We start from the raw sequence: 25,663 nt of genomic DNA on the forward strand, positions 1-25,663 counted from the left end.
CTCTCCCTCACCATTTGTTTTCCTCCGGCTCTACCAGAAATGTCGTCAGGCCTAGTACGGTAGTCGCCCATCTGTTTCCATTTCCTTCCCACTCTCCCCCTCTATGTCTTAGCACTTGCACTATCTGAAATGTCGTCAGGCCGAGTACGATAGTTAATTTCACATCTTTACTGTCCATGGCCTGTAAGAATGTCGTATTTTCCCTTGTTCCCTTCCTTGCTTTGAAACACATTGTGTATAGGCGCTATATCAATAAACTATCATAAAGAACATATTAACATACTTCCACAACCATTGACCTCAAGTCCATCATCCAACATTAAGGACACAAAACATGTAATTCGACAACTAGACTATTGCATCGCAGACAAACTATAGATTTGTAACACTGCATGTGACTTCTTTGTATACAAGTTTTCAACATCAATAATGGATAGAAATAAGCAAATATTTTCTGAAATCATCTTATTACGAGCAGAACCAAATGCTCATATTGATGCTAGAATACAAATAACATTTTTTGCTTTGATGAGCAAACATTTCAGCAACAGCAGGGAACGGCCAGGGGGGCAAAATGAAACTCTATAATGAATCCGTTTGCTACTTTTCAATAGATCTACACTTCCATTTGAGGTAATTTGGCAGGCGAAAAAGCAAATCCATGAAATAGTGTTTACACTATAGGCCCCAGGACGGGATCAACATGGAATGTGAGACCTGTAGTCACCCTGTTTTCTGGAAAATCTGTAATTCCTAAAATAAAAAAAATATATATCAGAAGGAATATTGTGATATATATTTATCTTAATATCAGAACAGCAACACAAGCATTATAATCAAACCAGAAGACAAAGTAGGAGCAGTTGTCATAATGAACACCTATGACTATGTGCAGGCTGTGCACAGGATACACATCTTTCTGACAGAAGATATTACAAAAACCTGCAGGAAGAACCAAAGAAATAATATAAAAGACAACTCAAGATGATCATCAAGAAACTCCTGAATTACTTCCAAGTACACGTTCAGGGCCTTGTATCAGATACCCAATGCCTGGCACATTCTACATGCCCCCCAAAATACACAAAGAAAACCACCCTGGATGCCCAATCATCTCTGGTCAGGCACGCTGACTGAGAACATCTCTGGGTGGATCAAAAACATCCTGAAGCCGCTGGTAGGGGTGGCATGCAGCTACATCCAAGACACCACCGATATACTCAACAAACTGGACGATATACAAGATTGTGGGCATTTTGCATGTGCATCCAGCAATATTGTTTACTTGATTATGTGCATGAAATGTACCGGCCGTGGCTACTATGTCGGAGAAACTAGCCAAACTCTATATAAAAACGCATGAACCTCCATCGTTCAGCAATGCTAAAAATGAGCGTGCAGATGGTGAGCATTTTTCAGAAGCTAAATCATACCCTGGATGATCTTAAAATCATGATCCGAGAGACTGGTCAGGGTTCCCGTCTCTCTGCATAGCCCCAGCCTTTCCTCAGATTAGTGATGCAACACAATCCCGAGGTGGTATTTGACACAAAGTTACCACACTGGGCTCCGCGAGTCACAGACCCAACACATTAAGTTGTTGTGTATTCCATATTTCAGCCTTCAAGAGGCACAAGCCTGCTATGTTGATGAGTGTGCTACTACTAATCCAGCAAAGGCACGACATACCGAGCCAACTGGACTGCAACTACTATGACTGACACTAACCCATTCCCTCCTGCCTTCCTGACAGCATTAACAGGGTGGGCTGTTTTTTCTTTCCCTGCTCTTCTGTGACACTGAACCTTGCCCCACTTAACACTGTGTACCATGAAGACCTTGAAGGTTGCAATATGAAGGGGAGTTCAACATCTAAAACATGGCACTTTAAACAAATCTACAAATTCGGCATAGATAATGGCGTATTTCCAGGAGGGATCATGTAAATTCTGTTTTTCAAAGGCTTCATTCCATTTCTTTCCTGAGAAAGGGGAGGAAAGTTTGCACATATGCAAAACTAAATGACTTTTTTAGCCTAATTAAAAGGTATCAATTTGTTTTCTTTTGGATCAACATTCTATGTATATGGGACTACCTGTATGAACACGAGTGAGGCCTAGTGGAATGTGTGGACATTATTGGTGAAGCGTGAGGTAGGAGGGTCCCAGAGCATCAGTTGTAAGATGTGTGGAGATGTATGGCTGGGGGCTTTTATCCATAAGACTTAAACATCTAATAAACACATTTACTGTGAACGGATTGTATCCAACTCACTTAATTGGCAACAAGCTAAACAGCCTCCACCAGTGTGCCCGGGGCCCTTCAAGGCAGTGATGTGCAAACAGCAGTGTGGCACACAGGGTTCAGAACAACGCATTGACACGTTGCTGACATGGCAGCCAACAGAGAAGGAAAAAACAAAAAAAGCCATGCTGGCACACGAGTCGGGCACCACATTGGTTGCCAAGCCACCCTATAACAATTGAAAAGACTGAGGCAACCGAGAAAGTAACATGTGCACGTTGGGGGCCTGGGAAACGGTTACTTCTAATGTAGAAGTGTTAAAAGGACTTTTGATGGTTACCCCAGTGGAATACTTCTGGGGCGAGGGAGTGAAACTGAAGGAGGATATGGTTGTGGGCATATGCAAAATAGAGTAGATCGACACAAAATGGGAGTTAGGCTAATTTTCGGGCAGGATTAAATTCTACCACAAATGTGTTCAAAATGTTGCTGACAAAGTAAGCACAATGAGGAAATTGTTGGAGGAATCATAGCAAGTGTGAAAGCGAATTCTGAGAGATAAAGGAGGAAATAGATATGTTATATGGCATTTGTATAGCGCCTAATGACATGGTATGGCCTCAAAGTGCTGTCAGTGAATGCCCGAGGTATGAGAATTGAGAAGAGGATTTTAGAATGTGTGTGTGCATTGTAGCCAGTAGGGAGGGGCAGCAGAGTCCATGGTAGCAACCCATGGAGATCAGGCTAGTGGATGTGTGCTGTGGTAAACTGTTGGTAGCTAAGTGTGAAGAGCATGTGAATCTATAAGATTCAAGGTTATAATAATTTACATAGTACAAAGTTATAATAATTTACATAGCACAATCAAACAATTTTTCAAAAAAACAGCTCACGGGTTCCATCTATTCTAAATATTCACATTGAAAACACCAAGTAGTAAACAAGTAGGAGATATAGTGAAAGCGTTGGAACAATTTCATACCAGTAAGACATCAATACTAATAGTAGATGCAAGTGACATTGGAGCAGATTGGTAGACATTGTGATGAGAACGCGATTTCTCGTGCTTCTAGGGTCTTGCACAGACCAGAGATCAACATAGATATATGCTGTACCAAGTTGCCTAATTTATTCGAATGTGAAAAGTTTGGTGGTGTTGTGTGTGTGTGTGTGTGTGTGTGTATATATATATATATATATATATATATATATATATAACTAGTTGTATGAAGACGAGTGAGGCCTGGTGGAACGTGTGGGCATCATTGGTAAAGAGTGCGGCAGGAGGGTTCCAGAGCATCGGTTGGAAGATGTGTGAAGGAGCGACACAAGACTTAAGTGATTTTAATATGCTTAGCGTGAACAGATTGTGGCCAACTTGCTTCATTTCACATGGATAAATGGCTACCCTTTATCAAGAGGGGCATGAAAGATAAAAAAAATGATGAAGGTATAGTAGTTGGGAAGATATAGTGGGGGGGGGGGGGGGGGGGGGAAGTGGCTCACCTTAACGAGCGAGGAATGGAATGAGTAAGAGGAACATGGCACTAATGACGTTTTCAATCGTTGGGGCACCACGAGCTGCACATTTTGATGATATTTCAGAAGAGTAACAAAACGAGGCAGCTGCATTTTCAACAGATGGACACCATCTTGGATTGTGATCGGGGAGGGGGCGAGGGGGGGTTGGGGGACTGCGACTGCTGACGGATCAGGAGCCAGTTCTCTTCTCCCACAATTAACAAGAGGGCTATATCTTTGCCACATATTGGACAACATCTTAGTGATGTAACATTACAAATGGAGTTTCCAGGATGGTACACTGAAAAATAGGGCTCAGTTCATCTGCATTTGCCAGATTATTAGCGGCAATCAGAAAAGTCAGATACAGAGAAAATAATCCAACATTCCATTGGTGGTCGCTTAGCTTGATGCAGACGTGGTTTCCTGGAGGTCGTGGAATGAACAGGGAGGACGAGCCTGGCAGGTAAGACAATCCCCCCCCCACACAGGAACGAAACCTGCTAATGGTTAGAAACAAGCAGTTGGTTTATCAGAAGGGTGACATAGCCCATACCATGAGAATCACTAGGCAATATGGGGACAAACTGCAAGGCAGGAAGGTAGCGGTTGAGACTATTTACACTTTAAAGTGCCTGCTAAAGTACAATCCAAAATAGTGACTCAGTTGAAAGTGGTTCACACTAAATGTGTGAAGTCAAAGATCAGTCACGCAGGAATGACGTGTCCATGCTTGGTCTGCAGGAAAGGTCAGATGAGAGCGAGGATGGATCCCTCGTTTCAGTGACCTGGAACGATTTACATTAATGGACCACTTTGAAGACTGGGCCGACAACCTCTGTGTGGATTTAGATTGGTCTTCTTGAAGACCACTTTCCATTGGAAGGTAATGCAATGAGTTAGAGCAGTGCAGTGCTCCAGGGCAGATCACCATCTAGTGTCTTTGGGACCCCAATTTCTGCAGTTTGCTATCATACAAAGCACACCTGCCTTCTTTGTTCAAAACAAGAGTTCCTTGAGATTTGTCAACTGCGTAATGGATGCCTCGAGGGTTTCCAACAGGCACCATTCTGACACTAAAGTTGATGTTTCCAGAAGCTCAGGAGTGAGACATGAAGTGGTTTTCCAGTTGTTGCTAGTGAATAGTACCACAGGGGCTAGCTAGGGGACATTAAACTGAAGAAACAAAAATGGCCTTTGATTAGTTAAATATAAAAACTCTCCTGACGGAGTTCGGTTTTACCATCCTTCCTTAACCTACTAGGCTGCATAGATAGTCAGGCAAACCTTAAGCAGATAGTGAAAACCACAAATGCACTACATTTCCAAGTACAGACCCAATGGGTCTCATTACAGCCCTGGAGGCAGCCGTGCCCGTTTTACAGGCACAGCTGCCGCCAGAGCTGCATTTAAAATGGGCAGTTACCGGGTCATTACGGCCTTGCCAGACCCAGTATTTGCCCATTCTTGGGCACCGGAAAAAAATTCTTCCCCATTAATGGGAAGCCGGATGCACAGGCACCGTTATGAACGGTGCCTGTGCATCCCAAATGCTGTGCTCGCGGGTGCCTTTCATTCCGCCAGGTCAGACCTGGCAGAATAAAAGGGCACCTGCGAGCACAACTCAAGAGTTTGCCGGTTCGGATAAAACGGTCCCAGCAAGCTTACCGGTACCGTTGTATCCGGACCGGCAGGCTCGTAGTGAGGCCCAATGTGTTACATGAGCAAAACAGCCTTGATGCGAGTGGCTTGCTGGCACAACCAGCAGGATGTGCCGTCGTCCAGCTCTTCCTTGCTCTGCACTGAAAATCGGAAAGAAACATGTGGCAAATAGAGGCTGAGGGAGAGGTTCATTGGGGGAGTCTTTGTCTTCTGAGAGCAAGAGCTCAAGCATCTGGTTAGCAGGGTATGCACATTCTACAGAGGTCGGACGACTGGCTACAAATATTCTATTGTGCGCTCTACAACAGAGCAGATTAGTTGCCGTTCTTGCTCCCCTATAGTCGCTACACATGCAATAATCACTGCACGTAAGGTGATGGGTGTTCGAATGGCTATTTTCCCCTACCTCTGTTGGCTCCTCTTTAGCACATTTATACAACATAAAATATTGTGATGCCTGTGCCAGTGTGTAAACCTGATGTTTCTGAATTAATACACATAGTTGGCCAAACTAACTTCCCTTTGACTAGGAGGCAGGCTTTCCCTGATGGCAAGGCTCAGCTCTTAGACTCTTCCTCCCATCACCACCAGACATTGGCACCACTGGATCTTTGCCAGCCTGCCACCTCGCCAGTCTTCTCCAGGCTCCCTGCTGGTCTGACACCTCTGAGGCACATAGTCTCTGGCACCGCCATCCTCCTGGCCGCTGTTGCTCCACAGCATCCCAAGAGGGAGGATAAGGAGGCCGGCTGATTCATAGAAGCGTTTTATAAATGGCACAGTCACATAGGAAACCGGTCTGTGAATCAGAGCCTTAGGAACTAGTAAGCAACTTGCAATGCTGAGTACTGTACAAGTGAAGTAGACACATTACATTGCAAGTGCATAATCAAGATGTGCAAGAGGCCAAACGGAACGATAATGCGCCATGGGCAAATTCTTCACAGATCGAAAGTCTACCCATGCACCGTCTACTGACATGGAGACAATTGTCCCGAGACCCAAGTCAACGGGGAGGGTGTTCGAGGCCCTAGCAGTGTGCCAAACACCACTGGGATGTCTCCAAACTATTCCCAGCAGTCCAATTACGTGCTACTTGTCAACACTGCACTTGTGAAACAAGCGAGCAGTTTGTTTTCTTTGCAAGATGTGCAGAGCTTTGCACAGCAAGAAGACTCTACAAACCAATGACTTCACTGGAATGATAAGACATTCGCTGGGTAGCAAAGCAGTTTTTAATACATTTGCAACACATGGGGGGGGGGGGGTCAGGTTCTGTAAGAACAGAAGACAACGTGGTGATCTGTGCTGCATGACAACTAAATACTTTCTCTGTAAAAACAGATATGTAAAATAGACTGGCCTTACTCTGCACTGATTATTGAATAAGTGCACATACAAATCTGATCACGACATTTAACTCTTACACCCATCAGCCTTGGTAAAGCGCATCTGTGAAAGTCAAATGCCAGCAAAGCGCTAGCACAACAGTTATCCAATCGATTCATGCACATTAAAGAAAATCCAAAGGGGATATATCAAGTAAGCTGCTCCAGAAAATCAGGGTGGTGATAATTTTACAATATTGAACAACTCATTTACTTCTACCTTACTTAATTAAATGAGGGAGGCAATTTTGCAAGAGAAATCTTCAGCAAAACGGTTAGTAACAACTTTTTCCCCAGGTCAGTCACAATAGACGCAGTATTATAGCTCTAGTGCAGTTGATTTGGGGGAGGGGCAGACAACACTCATGTACCTGGTGCGATCAACGAAAACAATATTGGGCCAGACAAATGTTCATTCTGTGGACTAAAGGATGTGGAGTACAAAAGAGGGGGCAGGGGCGACTAGGCATTGGATTTACACATTCACTTGTTTGGGTGCATTTTCCTGCAACCCAGAACAGCAGAGGAAACAAGGCACATTGAGTCCACATGAGATCATGTGATCAGAGTATTGTCACTTCAAATCTAAAAACAGTATTATAGTGACGAAATAACTCCTAGTCACTGTCCACCCTCCCTCCTTTTCTTCCAGTCTTCGAACTAGCCATCCACAGACGGGACACAACCAGAGCCATTTTCCAGCAGAAAATTACTTGCTTTTTTTTAAATCTAGCTTGTAGCCATGCCCCATCCAGGGGCACTACCCTCGCCCCCTGCCCCCTCAGCTCGTGCTCTCCGGTCCCTTTCAATCTACACATGCTGCATCGGATTGATGTAGTTTTAGCAGGGGAGGCCGGAGGGCACATGGAAGGTGTGGTAAATACCTGGAGCAAAGGAGTCACAACAGTAACTTTCAGGTCTTTGTCCGGTCCCCCTTCCTTCATGCTCTTAGGAGACTACCAAGCAATGTGCACTGGAGCGGTGCAGGATCTAAACAAGTTCTGAATCAGTGCTGGGCAACCAGACGCGAGCCAGACAGCTTGCATCCATGAAGTAGTGCATGCAGAGGAAGAAGTCCATTTTAACACCTTGGTGAGGACATCCTAAAGACGGTTCCTTTACAAAGCCACCTTGTCCCTCACAGCACACGTGAGTTTGTACCTCTGCACAATTGCAGACTATCCCACGAGCTCCAATCACCTTAGGCACTACACTGACTGAGGGAAGTGCCACAATAAAAACACAAAAAAAAAAAACACTTCAAAGAGCAGAATTCTCTAGTCCTGTACAGATCTGGCCCGAAAGCTCATCTCATGCCCAGAGGGTTGCATTCATCTTCCAACCGACTGGGTTGGACCACCAACATTCACTCACAACATTTACGCATTCCATACACCCATTAAAGCACTTCATAACATACCTTCTATCCTTACCAGACATGCACACTCAAAGCAATTCACAACAGGCCACTCAGCCAACTGGCATTTTGCTTCCCATAATTCTTGGAGCTGCCAAAACGGTCCCGGAAAGAGGCCCGCAAGCATTTGTTCTAACTAAACACAGAATGCATCAGCGCAAACAATGGAGTGGTCGGGACCCAACCACTGTTGTCAGAGGGAGTGCTGGTCCAATGAAGGGATACGTCTGTGGTAGCCCAGGCACACCACAAAAGTGGTTTTACCCAGCATAGGCAGATGGAACGAGACCCGGCACCAGAGAAACCAAACAAGAAAAGCCCTGGAGTCAGAGGTAGTCATTTACTCTGCTCATTTACTAAGATTTATACACTGTCCAGGCTATTCTCCCCAGGTACCAAGTTGCCAGTACTATCTGAGAACCCCACAATAAACTCACACAAACAAAATGGATGTAATGGTCTTTATGAATTCAGACAATATTAGCGATTTAAAGATTTAATATACATTAATTTTAAAACAAAAACGGAGTGCAACATAATGCTTACATTTCATGTAACGTATAAAATATGTGTCCTTAACTCAAAGTCACAGTTGGGATTAAATAAAAAGTGCTTTTGTTTTCCCACAAAACGTTTTACTACATAAAACAAATACATCTTCCTATCCTGCTTGTGTAAGTGCCAGGAGTACTGGAAGGCTGTTCCAACGGCGAAGGAAACCATTTCATCGAGACAATACATCCATTCTCGAAATTATAGTGCTGCTCAACTTCATCCTCAACAACAACAAAAACGGGCTTGCTTGCCCTCCAATTGCCGTCGCGATTGGAGGGCAATTCCCTCCATAAGTAGGTAACTGGTGTACACGTGGTGAGACTGTACCCCCTGGCAGAAGATCCAGATTGCAGTACATTGTGCCGAGTACACACTGGAAGCACAGCATTCACAGCTTAGAGGAATGTAAGCTTGCATTGGATTACAGCTACAGTTAGCTTTGAGCTAAAATCCCACACATTTAGCACCAACGTGGGGGAGCTCGGTTACTTCCATGTACACATGCAAGCTTTTTCTTTTGAACAGTGTTCTTATCTGACACGTGCTCAATCTCATTTGCAAAGCGTGAACTCATACAGTAACATTGGTTATAGAAAAAGCATTAAAAATAAATGGGAGGTTAGCAAGTCCTTACTGCCACCTAGCCATGCCCAGAAAACCAAGCACGCTAAAAAGAATTGTTAAAAAGTACAAATGTAGCCGTTAAGGCAAATAAACAGAATACACAAAAAAGCTATACAAAAAACACACAGTATATTAAATAACATTGAATTAAAGAAGTGTAAACCCAACTGAATTGCACAACGCAAAAACATAAATCTTACACCAGCGTGTAGGCTTTTGGTATGGCACTTCACTGATCACTTGACGTTTGGTCCCCGCTGGATACGCAACCCAGACTTGGTAAATCAGAAAATGGTTCTTCCGGTATCAAGTCAGACGGCCTTCACATACCTGTTCATAGAAGGCTCATGGTACACATGTGTATTCCCCCAGAAAATGTGCAAGGACAAAAGTAGTACGTTTGTTGGAGCACAAACATAATAGCTGCCAGTTCTGTCAAACTGTGATCCCTGAGTGTAAGACATTCAGTTCTCTTGAAGACAATTTCTGAATACGAGATTTTTAAAAAATAAAAACATTATTGCAGCAGACATTAAACACTGTTTTACAAGATTTTAAAAAATAAATTGTAAGTAAGATTTGTTCCCATTTTTTTGGTCTGTCCCATTAAAGACACCATTGTGGACGTTCTAGGTATCGCTGTTCGACTCACATTTCACAATAGGCTTCTAATCAATTTCCGGAGCCTGCAACGGGGGGCAAGGGGAATTGCAGGACTCCAGTTTTGGCCTACAACACACACCAGAATTGCTAAGCATTCCACTTTCGAAAACACTGTCTTCTTTGTACAAATAGCGAAGTCCATCATAGAAGTCAGTCTCCATGCCATCTTCATGCATTCCCTCTACTGCACAGTTCAAAGTTGCAGCAGCTGAAGGGCTCGGAATGACCCCAGAGCCAATCAATGGCCTGGAATGGGTTGGTGCTCTTACGTACTGGTTGGCAGGATCAAAAATATAGACAGTGTTGGATTCAGGACGGAGGAGTTGGTCAACCATTTCTTTGCAATGGATAAACTGGGTGCTATCAACCTACAATAAAAAAAACAATGCAGATGAATGTGTAAGACAAGACATTATATGCAATATATACACTGAGCATTCTACAAAGAGATTAGAGGAAAAAAAGAAACAAAATGCATCTTAAAATGAATCCAACATTCTAAACACGCAAGGAGTGCGTTTTATAATTTCACTTTGTAACAGAAAGTATATAAGATTTGTACCACTCATTCATACCTCCATTTACTGCACAAGGCAGCCATGACCTATACCAATCAAGATTTACCCAACACCCCCCCGCCCCCCACTTAAGCCATGCCCTTTCATACCAGCTTTCGGATAGAAAATATTTTGCAAGCCGGATCTGTTCTGCACACATGCAACTCCTGAAGATACTTTGTAAAATAGGATATACAGTATGAATTGGCTTACATGAAATCTAAATCAAAATTAAACTAGGTGTATGCTAAAAATGAACTGCTCCTTATGAAACCGAGGGTTATTCAACCATGAGCGAGTATAGTTTCTTGCACAGCAAATGGATGAGATTTCCAGCAACACAGACCTGAAAAGTAAGAAACAAGGAAAACTGCCATTCCTAACACATTACATTAAGCCCGTCAGCAGTTCCTGCATTGTCATGGAAAGCAGGTCTGCCCGCTAATCCCAAGCGATACATTGTGATCCCCCGGAGGGTGGGGTAGGGTGAGGGGTAGGTAATAGGGGCACCGAGAGATTGCAAACGTTCCTGCTGTTCCACCCCTGTGTTAGGTTCCCATTCGTGTGCTTGACTCTTGCTCATATATTTTTTTAATATCATTTTTTCTACTTTTTAGAATTCCTTGCCTGCTCCTGTGATGCCCGCCCCCCCCCCCTCTCTCCCTCCAGTTTCCTCCAAGTTAACTTTCGGTCGCAATTTTTTTTAAAATCGAGAGCTCACACAGGATGTCTCCCACATATGACGTCCCCACGTAGGACCTTCATCATGGGACGTTCTGTGATGTCACACTGTTGTCGCCATGTTCAGTTATGGTGGTTTTTTGTGTTCTGTACATAAAAATGAGCATTTTATCTACAGCGTCCCCTTTTCATTCATGCACCAGAACTCATCCGGGTGCCTCATGAAACCTACTATTTGGCAAGAATTACTTTTTCTGCTGCTTTGTGGCTATTCCACCCTTTAGTTTCAGTATTTGTTTTAAATAAGGCCTTAATCGCCACACTCCACGCTTGAACATGCAGGTATTTTTTCTCCATTGTTTTTCACATTTTGAAATGTCCTTCAATTGATTTTCTACATAGGCTGGACTCTTGGACAGATATGATAAGTTTGCCTACATGTTGGTATAGCTACTTTGTATTCTTCTGGCAGGATCACTTTGCTCTGTTATTTTCATCTGGACTCTTCTAGAGTGGCCCAGATGAAGATGCATTTCCGAAATTCACTGGGCCGCATGTTTAAGTCTGCAATACTGTTGGTTGAAGAATAAAATATATAGAGTTGCAAAATCATACTTCACAGGTTTTACCAAACTTACACTCTAAGGAAATTGAGTGAGCACGCAGCACTGATCTCACATCAGTCTTCATTATAGTTGTACACACCCAATGGTGCCACGTTTCAATGCTTCCCAGAATCTACTTCTCGGAATCAAGAACCCCACAAGTAAACAGGCCAACCACCTCTCAGTTATGTTGTCCTTGTGTTGCCAATTCCAGCAAGCAGTTCACCTGAACTAGATCTTCCAGTCACCCTTGCACCTGCAACAGTAAGGAGCCATTCCTGCAAGGGACTTGGTACAAGGCATACGTTTTCAAAAACAGATTAGCAGAGTTTGACAATTAAATGTGCCTTGATAAACCCATTTCATTAGGAGTACTCATATTTTTAATGTCACAAGACCTTATTTGTACCCAAGACACAATGAGCAACAGCCGTGTTGTGTACTGCTGAAGGAAAACATTATTGAGGGTAGTTGAGACTTGCAAATATTTAATATTTTTGACCTGCAGGTCGAGTAACTTGGTTTATAATACACTCGACCCATGGCAACGGATGACAAATGTAAATGTGCTTTCTGTAAAATGGTGCATGCACCATAAACCCATTTTGTTTGGCACACTGCTGCCACACACAGTGCATTTTTGTATGTTTACTGCAAACAAAGTAAACGCCAAATACAAGTTTGCAAAATCCCCTGCAAATGGTGCTCACCCTAGCCAAAAAAAAAAAAACAACTAGACTACGGGAGTGGGTGAAAAGACTTTGCAAGCCCCGGATGAGTGTCTGTAAAATGTTCCCTGCATGAATGGGCACAAATATGATACAAATTCTCTGAAAACAGCCATATCCCATCCGCAGGCGCCAACCTATCACGCAGTTATAATCAGAGAGCTCTGGACACTATGTTGCTTTACACGACCAGCTACCCTAAAACTGAGATGGCCATAAACTACAATACTTTACCTAGTTTGCCCAGTTCCTTGCCTGCTAAGCCATCCACTCTTAGTGTCTCAACTTTCTTTCCTCTTGCACGATGAATACACAAAAGATAGCTAGATGTTTAGGCAAAGCAGTGATCAACAGTGCCACCCAGTCTGTATATCGACAGATCTACTGCATTATTACCATAGACTGTAGTTGGCATCCAAAGCTCTCTAGGATTACAATTGCATGATATATTGGCACCTGTGGAAGAGATATGGCCAAACTGTTTAAAGAACCGTATCACATTTGTGCTCATTCATGCAGGTAACATTTTACAGACACTCCTCCAGGGCTTGCAAAGTCTTCTCTCCCACTTCCATTGTGATTTTTTTTGTAGGGTGAGCACCATTTGCAGAGGAATTTGTAAACTTGTATTTAGCATTTACTTTGTTTGCAGTAAACGTCAAATGTTCACTGAGCGGTGCACCAGTGTGCTTAAAGTGGGTTTATGGTGCATGCACCATTTTACAGAAAGCACATTTGTCATCCGTTGCCATGGGTTGAGTGCATTTATAAACCAAGTTACTCAACCTGCAGGTCAACATTTTAAAGAAGTTGCAAGTCTCAACTACCCTCACAAATGTATTACTTCAGCTGGACGCACATGTACACACACACACACACACACACACACACACACACACACAAATTATCCAATTAAATCTGGTTTGCAATTATTTGAAAAATAAAAACATCTTGCCTAGTACTCCCACAAAGCATGTTGGCACTGGAGGAGAGGATTAATGCTGCACTCTCCATATCAGCCACTTTGAACTTCAGTGAAAGAGGGTGGAAAAAGCGAGCGCTAAAGGCAAGAGGAATCCAGGGTGAGCTGAGCTTTCATTGAACAAGGTAACTTCAATCGCTAGCTTTGCTACACAACTGTCAATTTAAGTCGCAAACCTACAGAATTGCATAGTGAATTGCTATGCGACACTGCTTATTTTATGCCTTGCTGGTATAGTCTTGCATCTGGTAAAATGTGGATGAAACATGGCATAATGCCACCATACCATGGGTGGACTGAATCCACCAGCAACCCCCAAACTCTAGTGCAAAACATTCCCCCTACATACACCAACCGAGTGCCTTGGGTCCCAGAAGCACTGCCACAAAAGGTAAACCCTCAACATGCATTGCCAAAAAGGCTGCATCCCATTTAACTGGTGTTAAAATGTGTACCATTGCAGTAATGAAGAACTTCAGAAAGAAAACTGCTCTGGCACACCATCTGCAGTGCGAGCACATCCACCTACCCCCAAAGCAGCAAGCCACTCGCCCTGCAGGGGAGCAGGAGCTGTGCAGCTGAATATAACTAGTGACCAGGACCTGCTGCAGAAAGCGTGCAGTCCTCTAGCTGTGCCTATTCACAATTACAATTGTTCCATCTCGTGCCCACCAATGGCCCGAAAAAACAGTGATCATCACACAGCCAAGTGGCCCAAACCAGCAAGACACCAACCACAGTCTTCAATGTTCCTGGCTGTCAGGCAAACACCAGACTTGTTTAGGCCAATCTAACCATGCATGCATGCATGCATGCATGCATGCATGCATGCATCATACTTAACCAGATTTCAGTCTGGGCGTGGGCCAGGTTAGAAGGTTTCCTACAAAGGCCGGTCCTTCTCCCTTGCAAAGTAAAAGCCCAATGATGCTCCTATACATTGCTGTACTGGTGGGACCAGGCATGGCTTCAGACATAATGCAAATCTCAAATGATGTAGCAGCGGGACCAATGCAGGAGAGTCTATGCCTCATGGAGTCACTGGTTTCCCCTTTAGCAGTTAGGCATTGAGGTATGGGTTTACACGCAATTCCATTACCATTGATCATACCTTTGTAGATACCCTTTGTCTTCTGAGACCCTCATTTGGAATCTCAAAGGTATCCCACCTTATAAACTTGGGATGCACTCAACTGGGATATTATGCAACTGTTAGTTCTAGGGTAGTATGTATACTCTCCTCACATCAGCAGGAGAATGAACTCCTGTAAGGTCTTAATTCAAAAATATGGTTTGTGATCGCAAGTCTAAGACGGGTCAGAATGATTTTTCTGGGTTGAAACAGGAATTTCAGTGTAATGGACTGGAGTCTCGCTTTCGTTTCCCCCACAAGTACCTCTATTTTTCAAAGAGCATCTTGACTTGGAAGTCAAAGTATCCGCTTTGGCATGGTTTCTTTGAGAACTGTATCCAATATCATTGGTATAGGATAATGGTCAAACTATTTTTCTACATTGGTTGGTTGGGGGTAGGAGGGGCACAAGAGAGTGTTGTACCATAATGATTTGGTCATTTAAAATCAGACGGGTTGTCCCCGTGAAAGGCACGGTAGTCCCTGGAGGCACAGGGCAAACCAACCACAAAAGCGATCAGTTGCTTGTTGACCAAACATTTCTCCGCTCATAATGGCGCCGACACTGCTGGCTGCTATGGTAAAAGCTTACTTTAGATACTTGGATGCTTTTTGAACAATCATACCAAACAAGGAGTGCAGTGAATTTTGCAATTATGTTATATGCAGTATTGGTACCAATCTTTCAACGCAGTGCATGACTTGGTTCACTTTCTTGGTAGGTCGACATACGACGTGGGTGCTGGGGGTCATCACAACGCATCTTGGCCATGGTAACTTACGTATATCTGCCATTTGGCGATCCCCCTCCAACACAGTCCTGTTGTGTACATTTTTAATCCAATAAATCATGTGTACAGACGTGGATGTTGCCTGTGACATGGAGAGAGGAGTTGTGGAGCACTGAATGGTTCCACTAAAATGTGCCGTCCTCAATTTTAACCTGGAATCTAGTTCCACCCCTTTCCGAATAATGGTCTGGCTGTCAGTCAATGGCAAGGATTCGTCAGCCCAGGCCAATCCACGCCCGACACTTCCTGAAGAGGAATACCATTTACAAGACAAGGCAGAAAGTACCCCCATCTATTCTGGTTTTTAAATGTGCAACTTGGTATGTTAAATGGTACTGCGGCAGGAGCTTACAAGAGCCCTTTCTTTTCCGTAGCTACTGTTCTACTTTGAGGTTATGCAATGCCTCCTTAAATGCAAGTGTTTCCTAGTCATTGAATTTGTTGCCCATGGTAAACCTCCATTAAGGCCCCACAGCAGTAAGTAAATGTCCTCCACAGTCCCCTTGGTCGCCTATTACCCACTGACCAGACACCAAAGCCCCCCCCCCCCCCACCCCACCAGGTACTTACAGACACAGATAAAAGACGAGTTTGCTTTATCCATGACAAACGGGCAACAGGTTAAAAAAAAAAAAGAAAAAAGCCACACCACACAGACTAGATGGCGATTGTGTGTAGAACGCACACGTCATATGGATCCCCAATTACCGCTTCCCCAAGACCACGCTTAAAGTTGTAACAAGATGTAGTACTCCAGACAAACAGGTGGTGGACTAGGATGCAAATCCCCAAAAGACTGACGGCAGTGGCCCAGCAAAACACAAAAACCACACAAGACGAACAAGATAGCGGAGCATGGGCATTTGAACCTTAAACTGAATTGCAATACACACTTATTTCACAACTTCCAGTGCAATTACACTAAACTACAACTACACTAAATTCAAACTAAGTCCCAACTGCTCACACATCTGGGACCATACACCATTATCAATTCATTTTCTCTAGGATATTCCAGTGTACCATGTGCTCCTCCTCCGCACCCCCCTCCCTTCCCTCTTCCCCCTCCCTCTTCCTCACCAGCCACTGAAATTCCACCCACAACCAATTAAATGAATGTCCATTAAATACTGGCGAGATGTTAATAAACAAAGAACTTACTATAGAATACAAAGGCATGCATGTGATCCTTCACAACAGAAAAAGGGGTGTGGTGGACACCCTGTGCCGGTGACTTCCACATAGGTTGCATGGGGATCGTGGGCAAAACACATCTCCAAGTAATAAATCCTAGGGCAACACACCACTATATGTCAACATTACACAGTTCCACAGACTAGTAACTACTTTCGGACCTCGAGAGAAGACGGATTTGAGAATTAGTTCAATCTGCAGTGTATGTCAGCTAGTACACAAATCCTGCTATTCGTACCCAGTTACTGTTCAAAAGTTAACTAAATTGTAGTTAATATACCACTACGTAAATAAATTCCCGTACAGCGTCCACAGCTGAAGCATGGGCACAAGGCTCTTGGCCAGGATTTAGCTGAACAGGACAGGACTATACCAGTTAACCTCCCATCTTAGTTTTCTGAGTCCTTACCCAAGACTGCCGGTAAGTACTTCACGGGTATTCATTTAATTGTGTACTTGCATTATTTCACAGGGTCATCCTACGATTTCACGAACAGTGAAGTGCAGATACAAATATGCTGTTAAGACCTTAAAAGACGGGCATGATCAACCTCCGACCCTCCTGGAGCCCAAGTGCACATAGTGCAGTTTAAGGGTTAACAATGGCAGCAATTACTGCTCCTAGTACAGCAAACTGAATTTCTATAACAATCACTCAGCAGCCCTGGTGTATTCTCAAGTCAATAAGCCCCACTACCAGCTGCACCTCCTCAGAGGTATTCTTCCTTTTCTTCCTTTTCTTAATTTTCCCCAGAAGCTCACTGTCTCCAGAGCCCTGGTTGTCTAGGCTGGACTATTGCAACAGCCTCTTTCTCAACCTGCCTTTCTCCACTCTCCACCCTCTGCAACTAATCCAGAACAAGACTGCAACACTCATCCTTGGCCTCAAGCCCAGTGCCCATCTATCCAGCCCTGAAATCTCTCCATTGGCTGCAAGGATCAAGTTCAAGACCCTCGGCATCGTCCACAAGGCTTTCTAGTGCCGGGGCCCCACACTACATCCAACTATCTTCCAAAATACCTTCCCTCAAGCCCTTCGCTCAGCTACCTCAAACTCCGAGAGTCAGGCCTTCTCCAGGCAGAGAGTTGGGGGGTGGGGGTACGGGTGGGCAATCTCTCCCCTGCAGACGCCTCCCTCTGGAATGGCCTCCCTTCCCCTCTCCCCTACTGACCTACCTGTCTGCTGTGACGACTGGTTGCTTGGCTACCCTCAAGAGTCTTGCTGGGAAACAGACGACTCCTTGCTCAGTCTCCCATGCAGTGCCTCCAGGCCTACCACGCCTTTAGGGACTGTAACCCTACAGTCCTGTGCCTCCTTCCACATACCCAGAGCCACGCTGCCCTGATGCACTTCCCTTTCCCTCTCCCTGGAACCCCTGCACTTCACAATGTCGCACTTGCATGATCTGAAGGAGAAGGCCTAGTAAGATAGTTTGTCTTGTCCTCCCTCCCTTGTCACGCCTAGAAACACTGGTGTACAGGTGCTTTATAAGTGACATATCATAAAGCTGTTGTAATGCACAATGCTCCTGTAGGAGACTGCACATAATTAAAGGCTGCATTTGTGTCCATCGAGGGCAAAACAGATCAGGTGAAACCTCTTGAAGATCTTATTGATACAGCAACCAAAACGATTACCCCAGTTGCTCCTTGCTGTGCAAGTCAGAGAATTGCTAATGCCAGAGAACTCGAGTAACCACATTTGATGCCCCCCCCCCACCCTCGTTTGTTAGTATTGCATGCAGGGCTGTCTTGTTAAGTGTTTGATTCTTACCTGTGCTTTCTTCAGTAGATCGGTAATCACTGGAAACCAATCAGGAGTCAGCTTCTCCAACTCCAAGGTGATGATCACCAAGGCCAACGTGGAGCCCTTGAACTGCAATACTTGGTGGCGTGCCATACAGTGCTGTAGCTGTCTAGTCAAGAATGCAACGTGGCGGGAAGGATTCATCTGAGCGGGGCCAGTTAGTACATGCGGCCTGTACATCACTACGGCATGGAACTAAAGGAGAGAATATACATATTTACTGCACACACTCCAGATCAACTCTGAGCTTCATACTTTTACTGTGTTACGAGGAGTGCAATATGTCAACTCGTATCAGAAGCCTGAAACGATACTTCCTTAGAACCATGTTGGGTCAGGAGTGCTATGATGTACTTACCAACTACTGAACTGTGTGAACGGATAATGAATGTATTTTCAAAAAACAGTTTATTGCGTTGTTTTACTGACTAGCTAAATGGCTGATCCCCGCTTTCTGTTACCAAAGTATGCAAACGGGCACACTGAAGCAAACCCTCCTGCTTTAGGATTTGCTGCTGCCAGATCGTCGGCCCAGTTTGCAATCAGAGTATTTTTCACAAACGAGGAGCAGCATTTTGTTTTTAGGTCGGTCACAAACACCAGAACACGCTCGATTTTTTATCTTCAATAAATTTGGGAAAAAGCCTTAGTTTTCACCCTATGTTAAATTCAAGTGCCAGATCAATATGGTCTAAAAGTGGACAACTTTACAACCATGCATTTGTTAAGACCTTCGTGTTATGGTAAGAATCAAGAACTCCTACAGCTTTCTATGTACAGTGTTATCAAATAGTATGAATAAGAGTCACTTATTTTTGCAGTGTGTGTATTTAAAAAGAGACCAGAACAGTAGAGTATACGAATTTTTTAAAGTACATTGTGTTGTCCTTTAAGCATTTAAAGTCTTGTCAGGTTGATGTTTGACCTTCAGAATAAAGCCTAAAATTACTGCATTTTCACTATTCATCAAAAACTTGCAGGTGGTGGTCTTCTGTAGAGCTTGTGCAGTGTGTGGATTTGTGTTCTACATTCTTGTAAAGGTATCTTACAACAACTTCGCGCTTAAAATAATCTAGACGTTAGCCGATGCTTACAATGTTTAGGAAGTCCACTGGTGTAGCGGTGTAAAGGTCCCAGTGAAGTTTATCTAGAATAATTCTTTCCATTCGTAAAATCTCAGCTGGAGAACATTTGCAACCGCTCTGCACTGCAAGCTTCTTGAGTGATGGTATTACCTGTAAAAACAAACCAATAAAAAATATATATTATAAAAGAGCATAGACACGCGCCTTTCTTTCAAATTGAATGCCTTCTACATTTGCTGCCAAAAGCTAAACTAATGGGAGCTTGTGCCCAAACAAAGTTAGAAGTGTATATTGTATTAGAACCAAGCGAGGGACAATGAAATGGTAACAAGCAATCTCAGTGGCCCGCGCCGAGTCCTTACCAGCCAGATTCCTGTCACATTTTTAAATGGCCACCATGGCAAGGGACTACATAGCTGGTTCCATGGTGGGCATCTCTTTTTATTTTCAGTAACATCGGAGCATTTGACAACTAACAGGCCTGAACACTAATAGCAAAATGGCCCTTGCTGGGGTGACAATACTGCTTCAGGTAATGCCCCGGGCCTGCGCAATGTCCCTTGCTCCACTAAGGCTGTAACTATGGGCCCCAGGGCATTACCTGAAGCGGTAAGCGCCCCCCCCCCCACCTATTGCTTAAGTAATCTTCATTGTTGTGAACATGGAAACCATTACATTTCAAAACCAGCCAATACACCATAGTGACTCGCTCAACATACAATAGCATAGCAAGTGTCTTCGCAGGCACAGTGTATTACACGGTTTTAGAGGTAAAGCACAAGAGCATGCCGTTTCCAGGTGCTCTCTTGAACACAAGAAAAAGTGGAGTTAGGACATCACTCTCCACGAGACGAGCAACAGTTACATTTTCACAGTTTAGTTTAAGACAGAAAGGCATTAGTAAATCTTAACATATAGTAGGTATCCTAGGTTTTAATAAAGAAAGCAGGAGGCCACGTCGAGTGTCAACTAGTAACAATTGGGAACGCCACTACATCTGTAAGCCCAAGGCAGACTCCACAAGATCAAGGTTTCTTTATATTGTTTACTTATTGAAAACTTCACACCTCTATTCCCTCCCTGTCCCAATCTGTGCTTTCTATGGCAGGCAGATCCACCCTAAACATCAAACACGGCCAGGTAATCAGGACGAGTCAGATGCAAAGCAACACACAATATCAGCAAAGGTTGGATTTTAGTTAGGAAGATAAGGGCCCAAATGCTACCTGGTACCAGCCCACATAGGAAGGGATGCTCGAGAAGGACAGTGGATTCAGACTGCAGTTTCACTGTGTAACACGCAGCAAAGTTTTCCCAACATCAGGCATCCAGATCTGGGTCGTACCAGGCCTATTTATGCATGAACGTTGTGTAAATGACAGCTTTATTATTTTCCTGCGTACATTTACACACATGTTTAGTGTGAGCAGAGGGCAGTGCAAAGGTCCGGTTACTTGACAGAAACAAGAACGCTTTTGATTTTTATCTACATTGTTGCGATTGCATGCCATCGAGAAAAGCATCTGAAATAGGCTGCTCACCAGGTTAAAGGAATGGATTCTTTCCATTCAGCTTCTGCTGTATTGTGTGTAGATGTTCATGGAGCAAACGGAAGCACTGTGCATATTTATTTTCCTAGCATTTTAGGATTGTATAATTAATAAGATTTAAAACTAAGTTGCAATTGAGAATAATCTTTGGCAACAAATGCTTTCCCCCCCCCCAGTGAAAGCAAACCAGTACTGCACGATTATATTTTTCAGAGTTCCTGTGCTGTGTCCATAATCATGCAGAGGCAGATCATTTTTACAAAACAAAAAACAAAAGTTACATTTGTAATTGAAATCGAAACTCAGCAAAACCTGTCCTTGTGATAATCCAGATAGTTAATTAACTTTATGTAGCGCTTCATACATGGTTCATCTAATATCTAGGCACTGTGATTATTATATCTTAGTCGATACTTAGTGACCCCCTGAAGGATGCTAATAAGATAACTCAGCCAGTTGAGTACTCGCTGCTGCGATCTGTTTGCAGGTTAGAATCCCGGCAAGGCCAACTCCGCTTTCATCCTTTCGAGATCAATAAGAAGTACCAACTTTAGTTTGGTGATAATTGTGATAAATATGTTCTATGTATTAGGTAGTAATAGCACCAGGAAATTAGGATTTAAGACAATTCTGCTATCGAACCTCAAAACACCCAATAAAACTAATGTTTGCTTTACTGTGTAACTGGCTAGGTTTTTGTGTTTTTAACATTGAATATATATACAGGAGAGATCAAATGGCCAGACCCTAGATAAATAATGAAAGGTGACAATGCAGAATGCTGCCACATGGTAATGATTTCCATACAGTTTCTGCACACGTCGGATGTCATAGGTTTACTCTTTTCCAAAAGGAGAAAAGTCATTTTTACTCTTATTTATTTTGACACCGAACCCTAAGGCATCTGGGTGTTGGTTCTTGGCAGTAGAGTGAGTACATATATACATAGAAAAGTACAATAATCACGCATATCGGGTTACAGTTTTCTGTTCAGAGTCATGCATACAGTTAGAGTTGCTGTGATAGAGACTTACTTTAACAGATCTTGTGTGAAAAGCGAAGTTTTCAAACTTCTACGGAAAGACCAAAAGGAGGATTCCAATCTTAAGGAGGATGGCACAGCATTCCGGTGTTTGGCAGCTACCACTGGGAAGCTCCTTCCCCAAGCTTTCTGTTACTTGAATCTATGGATGGTGATTAAGTGATAGGAAGTTGAACGCATGGGTCTTTTGGATTGGTTCATGGCGATTTGATTAGCTAAGTACTTGGGGGCTGATTGGACAGACATTTGTGCGTCAAGGAGAGGGCTTTGAATAGTATTCGATGATGGACCGGGGACGTTCCGTCTTGTCATTGTGATGTGTGTATTTTTAGGGATTTCAGGGCTGCTCTTAAGGAGTTATTTTTGAATCACCTGCAATTTTTTGATATTGCGGCCATTAGTGACAGTGCAGGGGGCATTACAGTAGTCTAATCTGGATTTGATAAGGGCTCTAGCCAGCGTAATACAGCTTTTGGATGAGGTCTACACGCATTGATGAGATTAGAGGTGTAAGCTGCCACCGATGCCGTGGCATTGACTTGTATATACCCAAAGGGTTTACTTCCCTGAAGACATTGATTATGATGCCATCGACTGAAGGAATCGCATAGTTTAAGACAGTTTTGTGAGCCTATAAGGAGTAATTCCGTTTTTTCATCATTTAGGCACAGTCCATGTTGGGTCATTCATATTTTGAGTCTGTCGTAAGAGCCAGTGATGGGGATGAGGATTTGGGTGTGGTCTGCAGAGTTGGTGTAGTTGACACCCAAATCAAGACGGTGAAATAGAGGTTTAGTGAAAATATTGTAAATCCCCATCTCTTGAAATCACATTTACTCTCAAAGTTTAGAAATGGGGAGTAAAAAAATTCCCACCTCAAAATATTATCTGGAGCACTGCCCAACGTGCTGGCAGGCGGCCAACTAAGGACCACTGGACAGCCTGCACAGCCAGAAAAGATTGTGGCTTGTCAAGTATAAGGTGTTTACATACACAGTGGCAATGCAGCAATTCACCAGCAGGCCAAGTGCACCACTAGACAAAGCTAGGAGCACCTCAAGGGAAGAGGGCCACCAATGCAGAGGCGGCCTCCACTCCCCAGACACCCAGCTGAAAAGGTGCAAGAATATGTATGTGGCAGAAGCACCCCAAGTGCCATGTTAGTTAAGACTGTTGGTGCCAATAAACAAGGAATATATATTTACTGTTTCATATTGCAGTCCCTCCACCACCAATTGCCAGAACTGTGGGTTGCTCTAGAAATCTAAAAATGCAAAAGGGCGGGTAGGTTTTAGTAGTGAGAAATCCGAGGGCTGAGATCGTCCCTTCCTGGTAAGCTAAAAAGGTGCTGTATAGAATTATTTATAGAGTGAAGAAAAATAGTGGTCAGAGGGAGGAAAAAGTTCAAGGACAAAAGTTCAGGGACAGCGCATTCGCTTAGGGAACAAGACAATGTAGCACAGCATGGGTTTGATCCCTAGTCCGGCGCTTAGAAGCTGGAAGTCTGGCATGAAGCACGAGAACAGCAGTAATATAAAAAAAAATGGGAACGTAGTTCTGAAGGATTCTCTAGGCCTAAAGCAGAGAAATTCCTTAATCCAAATTGAGACCAAGAGCAAAGATCAGAGGAGAGTATACTAAAACGGGAAGCAGGGCATGACACCTGAGCACACACCATTTATTTGCAAAATCCCCACACAAACCCAAATAAAATCACTTGTAGTTTCCAAAGGAGACCATTGTCTTGTTGATACAGTAGAATCACTAGTGTACCGACTAAAGGCAGTGAGCAGTTGACTCACTGTTAAGTGAGTATTAATACTTCCTATGGCTGGTTTGCTTTCCTGTCTTAGTAGCAGAGCAACTCTTTGCTGAAATGTTAAACCGCAACCTATTGTTTATTGCGCACAGCTATATCAAGGTAATTTGAACAAAACCGGCAATCCATCACATGACAACAAATGCAAACGACTCAGCAAAACAACAACGGGCTTCCAAAAGAGTGCTCACTGAGCAACACGGTTTGACATATTGCCCATCCCTTCAGCTTAGATCTTAGTTCAAATTGGGTTGAGAGCGCTTGGTAATGAGGTGAATGTCATCATTTCACATGGTTTGTGGGAGATGGAAGTGCATCTAGGTTTCAATTGCAGTCACAGGCTACTGTGCTTGCACACCAATTAAAAATCAAGCTCGAGTGTTTAAATTAGTGGACAAAGAACAGAAAAGTGCCCATACGAAGTACTGCACAGAAGATACACCAGCTTAGAGAGACGTCCCTAGATTATCTCATTTCCCTTAACCCTCTTCTACAAAGGCCCACCATGTTCATGGGGGGGGGGCGTGGGGAGGGACTTGGGGGTTAGTAGGAGGGAGGTAGATAGCACTTATGTCTGGTAACATCAAGATTAAACCATGTTCTTCTCTCGCCTGGAGTTAAAGACTTGTTGTTATCATATTTAGTATAATTTGCGCATAAGCGGAAAGCATATTAGATCTTTTTTCCACAGCAAGAACACACTGCACACAGGATAAACGTCATCTTAGAAGGCTTAGTCATTTGTATTTGCTGATGAAATAGTTACCTCATCCTCTTCATTGGTTTTGGCAGCGAGGACCACACAAGTGACAGCGATGCAGCGAAGATATTTCAACTGGGCCTAGAGCAAAGAAGGAAACCCCAGTGACCAACTCAAATGCGGATGCAACAATTTTTCATAATGCAAAATACACATGAATACTGCACCATCCCTTTTACCTTCAAGAATGTTAAAGAAGACAATTGTGAAATTCATGGGTCCCAAGTGTAGATTCCGACCCATGGCAATGCATGGATAACAGGCAATTGATTTGCAGGAATGTAAACTGCAAATGTTTGCACAGTCTCTGGAAGCATGCATTTTACCCCCAGACATAGCAAGATAGTCAAGGACATTTCACAAAAAGCACAATGAGCATGCGTCTGGACGGCTACGGCTCCAATCGATAAAGGTCATTGAAGAACCTAGTGACTGACCAATCACTATGCTCCAACCTACAGGCTTCTGACAGACTCTAGCATGTGGGTGCAAAGTTTCCTGGGTCCAGCGCGTTTTAAACGACCGTCACGGCTATGTTCCTCGAGCTCACGATTTAGTGCTTCACCTCTCATCCCACCTCACCTCCCCCCTACCAAACCGCCTATCCTCAACTTCTCTAGACACCCCTACCTAGCAAATACACCCATTTAGATTTAAAGTACTAGCATACAAAGTCGGACCACGCTATACGACCGCATGAAGGTAGGGCCGTCAACAGTAACAAAAACCATTTGATTATTGGCGCCGGCTGACGGCGCACCAGTCATCCCTCTCCCACCTGTGCGAGACTTAAAGTAACCGGGGTCTCTTCAGACCGGACACGGTAGCAGAGAGGCTGAAACAGAATAGATCCAGG

General features: G+C 43.7%; 1 protein-coding gene across 1 annotated transcript in view; it reads right to left on the reverse strand.

Annotated features, from left to right (window-relative positions):
- Nucleotides 1-8,679: 8,679 nt before the first annotated feature.
- Nucleotides 8,680-25,663, reverse strand: part of CCNI2 (cyclin I family member 2) — a 60,269-nt gene continuing 43,285 nt past the window's right edge. Inside the window, exons 4-7 of the mRNA XM_069652500.1 lie at nt 24,814-24,888; nt 19,646-19,786; nt 18,519-18,746; nt 8,680-10,442 (exon numbers count right to left, since the gene is read on the reverse strand). Of these exons, the coding sequence (XP_069508601.1) occupies nt 10,080-10,442; nt 18,519-18,746; nt 19,646-19,786; nt 24,814-24,888 (807 nt within the window). The 3' untranslated portion in view covers nt 8,680-10,079. The remainder of the gene's footprint in view (nt 10,443-18,518; nt 18,747-19,645; nt 19,787-24,813; nt 24,889-25,663) is intronic.

The sequence above is a fragment of the Ambystoma mexicanum genome, chromosome 3p (assembly GCF_040938575.1).
Source record: "Ambystoma mexicanum isolate Mex_15411 chromosome 3p, UKY_AmexF1_1, whole genome shotgun sequence".
NCBI classification, from domain to species: domain Eukaryota; kingdom Metazoa; phylum Chordata; class Amphibia; order Caudata; family Ambystomatidae; genus Ambystoma; species Ambystoma mexicanum.